Source organism: Nicotiana attenuata, chromosome 9, assembly GCF_001879085.1.
Source record: "Nicotiana attenuata strain UT chromosome 9, NIATTr2, whole genome shotgun sequence".
Classification (NCBI taxonomy): domain Eukaryota; kingdom Viridiplantae; phylum Streptophyta; class Magnoliopsida; order Solanales; family Solanaceae; genus Nicotiana; species Nicotiana attenuata.
In genome coordinates, this window is record NC_031997.1 from 20,618,955 (window position 1) to 20,623,183 (window position 4,229).

Below are 4,229 nucleotides of genomic sequence, written 5' to 3' on the forward strand. Positions count from 1 at the left end.
AAAACGGACTCAATCTCATCATCTTCTAAGTCATTTCCCTTTATCCCGCACATGTACGAAGTGATGTGTTCATTAGGATCATTGGTCCCGTTGTATTTAGGTATATCCGGCATACGGAACTTCTTAGGAATGGGCTTCGGAGCCGCACCTTGAGGAAAAGGTTTCTGCACGAACTTTTTCGAATCCAAACCCTTAGGATCGGGGGTGCCCCCGGTATTTGATCAACTCGGGAGTTGTATGTTTCCACTTTTTTGTCATTATCTTCTATTTTCTTCTCTCCTGACTCAATTCTTTTGATGAGCTCCTCGAGCATTTTCATTATTACAGGATCAGTCCCTGATTCGTTACCATTCGACATTTTTGGCACTGGCTCGGTACGGCGAGTGATTTCCGGCTCGACCCCACTTGGAGCCCTATGTTTATTTTGCAACTGAGCGATAGCGGCCTGCTGAGCCTGTAGCATCTAGAATATCACCTGGAGACTAATTCCTCTGTCTCCTCTGCCGTGTGTACCTTGACCACTAGATCGACCTTCTCTGCGTATACTCCCTTCGGGGTCCGCGCCTAGGTCCGCATTTAGAGCAACATGTTAACTGATATTGACTGGATCAGCAACCGGTGCTCCTCCGAGATTAGCCGCTGGCACCCCGGCTCCTGGAGCAGTTACATTGTCGTTTTCCCCGTGAAATCCGAGACCATCATCACCATGTATGGGTGCGTTTTTTTGAGTTTGACATGTTTTAACCTGAGAGCGAAAAATACTTGACAAGAACAAGTGTGAAATTACGTGTGTTATCAGAATCAACACTGAACAATCACTATTATCCTTAGCCCCACGGTGGGCGCCAAATTGTTTAACCTAAAATTCGAGCAACAATTAAACTTATATTGTAGTTTTAAGGATATGTGATTTAATCCAATACCAATTGATAAACAAGGAATTAAATAGATAAATTAGAGGATAAAAGCAAATCAAACTAGTATGCAAACCAAATCTCGACCTCGACCTATGATAGTCTCGAGGTGTGATAATAGGAATAGCGAATTATAAAGCAACTCTGATGAAAAGTAAGTGAAATAGCAAGAAAGTAATGAGCGTATATTTTCTTATCAATGAACAATGTGTCCACAAATGGATGGGATCCCCCTTTATATAATAGGGGAGTCCTAAATAAGGTACACTTCTAATTATAGTAGGAAATCATATTTGACAACTGATTATCCGCCGAAGACCAATCCATTCTTAAATTCACGCTATGATCTCCAGTCCATTGCGGGTATCTCGCTATTTCCGTTACTGTATTATACCGGCATCATTTCGAAGTATGCCTTCTTCTGACCTCGGTAAGTGATATCAACCTTGATCTTGGAAAGGAACTTTGACCCCGAGCTCGACGTTCTGGTCTTCCGACGTGATATCACTTTTTCCATCACTGGACGAAATCGGGTAGCCCCGATTTCCACCGTATACAAGAACAAAACCATGAAAATACTCATTATAAACCTCAGTAGAGCAATACTTCAGAGGTTTACTTTAAAAAACAGACAATGAAAATGCAAGGCTATACTATATTCAGATAAAAAAAACCGCGCAACCCAAGAACAAGCTTTCATTCACTTGGCTACAATTTGCGGATAAAGCTACAATACATGGGGTTGGGACTTCAACATTTCAGTATACAAGAACATATCAGAAAAACACTCATTGGAGGGAATCAACAAAAAAGAAGAGGAAGATAAGCAAAAATGAGAACAAAAAGGAAGCAAGCGGGCAGCTGGGGGCAGGAACAATGCAGTACTTGTACAGGTGCACTTGGTACGTGGAAAATATGGGGAACTTAATCATCAGCTGGATAGCAATTGTGTCAATACAGCATCAAGGAAGAGGAAAACACACAATGATAGTAGGGATAGTGATTCATTTTCTTACGCACATTGGTTTAGTTAATCATAGAATTAGTAGTTTTGCTAGTTTTCATAATGTGATGCCAATATGGAGTACTATGCTCAGTATTGGTAATAGGTCGTATGTATTTTTCAAATTTTATTGTCTTTTCTTGTGTTAGACCTCCTGACAAACTGTGTTTTGATTTTTTATATAAATAAAAACTAGCCCTAGGCACTTAAAAAAAAAAAAAAAAAAAAAAAAAAAAAAAAAAAAGCTTTCATTCACATCATGCTACAGGACAAAACAGTTTCTTAGCTCAGTTTCTTTTGTTCTCTGCTCAAATTCTAAAAGGAAACAATAGAACTAAACATAATATGATAAAACGGATTAAGTTCGGATCGTAAAACGGAGTGTAAAACCATAAACCCTGTTACTTAGTAAAATTCCTCTTTCTATTCTTGGGAAGATCACCAATCGCGCGCACTCATTTAGGACGAAGAAAGGAATGCATGCAATAGGAAAAGAAAAGATATTTGAAGTCACTCAATATACTTTGTCTTTCTAGGTTGTGTAAAGAAGCATTTGAAACTATAAAACTTTGTGTTCTTGTTCCATTCACGGGGCCATATATATTAACAAAATAGAAAAGGCTGTTCAGGAAGTTGGATTTGAATGTGTGTATTTTCTCTAGTGACTCATAGAAAGAATATTCTGCAATTGCCAAACATACAAGCTATTCAACTATAGCCCAAGAATGATTGGAAAGATACAAGCATCATATATTAGGTAATGCAGGACCCACTGAAAAAAAGAACAGATTAATAGCTAGGACTACAGGAAATTATCTAAGGCATTAGCTTAACAAAATGTTTTATCTTCTTATGTCTGTTTTCTGCATCAATAGGCTCCGTGCCACCACAACGAAGCAGGTTGCATGTTTCAGTTATTGTGAAACTTCCAGGCTGAAGCAAATATAATTGGAGTTTCTTTCCATTTAACAATGAGGCCCTTTCCATCCATATCCAGAGTGCAAAAACCATGAGCAGACTTGTCGGCCATTAGATTTGCGTGGTACAAGGATGATTCGCTCAATTTTGTTTCCTTAATACCAAACTTTTCGAACAAATCTCTCCACACTTGAAGCCTTACATTGCGGCAAGTCCTATCTTCACCTTCACAAGTGATCATATTTCGAATGATCTTCCTTATAAAAAGTCCTTCAAATGTCATCCTGTACTGATTGTCTCGTCTCATGCAAACCTCCAAGACATCAAAGAGTGCAGCATAGAGATACAGAGCTTCATTGAAACAGTCCACAAAAATTGGCGTGTTAGTATTTGCCTCTGTGTCAATAACCACCATCACACAAGGATTGATGCTTTTAATTAATGTTAGCACAGCTTCCAGGTGATTGGGCGATGCTAACATTCCCCCAAGACGATACTCTGAGTAAACTGCCGCAGCTTCACTAGCATCTAACTCAAAGAGATCATTACTGAGGTCCTTCATTTCTGACACAACTGCCTTGAAGGAAAAGGGAAACTTCATGTTTTCAGCAACAAAAGATGACAATCTCCGCCCGATTTCTTCAACCATCTCTTTTGATGTTCCAACAGCTGTTATCTTGAGAATCTCAAGTTGATTAGGAAGAGCTTGCATGAGGATTGGCCAGTGCGACCCACTCTTTATTCCAATGTCGATCAAATGAACCCTGGTTGCGGACTTGAGATTATCTAAGATGGCTTGAATTCCAGCAAATTGAGGCACATGGAAGAAAGATGATGATTGAGAGCATACAAATATGAAAGGCTTTGGAGTCAGTAGAACCTCTTCCATATCAAATGGCTTCTCTTCCCCAGCTTTAGGTGGTAATGTTCCCATTTCCTTATCAATCCTCTCTCGAAGAGCTTCACTAAAGCAATACACAACTCTTTGAACTGGATTACCAGTAGGAGAAGCAGAAAGGTTACACAATCTTAGTAACTCTGTTGCACGTTCATAGTGTCTTTTCGAAAACATTTCAGCAGAGTCTTGAAGTAGAAGAGCAAGCTCCAAATCTTCTGAAGCTTCATGAGACAGACCAAAATATGCGTTAGAAGCAATGGAGGAATTATACTTGATAATAGGTGAATTAGACTATCATTGGACCCTAAAAAACCACATTTTTGTATAGCTTTATGGTAAAACGTGATAACCAAGTGCTCTGATTAGTGTTTTTCATGCTTTGCAGGCTATATTCAACGAAAGAAGTCGCTGGAGCAAGTTTGGGGATCAATTACGGAGAAAAAGAGGCCAATCAAACAATGCCCACGAAATGCACCAAGTGAAGAGACAAAAGCAG

At 39.3% G+C, this 4,229-nt stretch overlaps 1 protein-coding gene across 1 annotated transcript; it reads right to left on the reverse strand.

Annotated features, from left to right (window-relative positions):
• On the reverse strand, positions 2,828 to 3,907 carry LOC109232568 (DELLA protein RGL1-like). The gene has a single exon (XM_019398332.1). The coding sequence runs from the start codon at positions 3,905 to 3,907 to the stop codon at positions 2,828 to 2,830; it is 1,080 nt and encodes a 359-aa protein (XP_019253877.1).

Excerpts from the sequence above, each read along its gene's own strand:
- LOC109232568 (XM_019398332.1), bottom strand. The coding sequence starts at position 3,907 with ATGTTTTCGAAAAGACACTATGAACGTGCAACAGAGTTACTAAGATTG.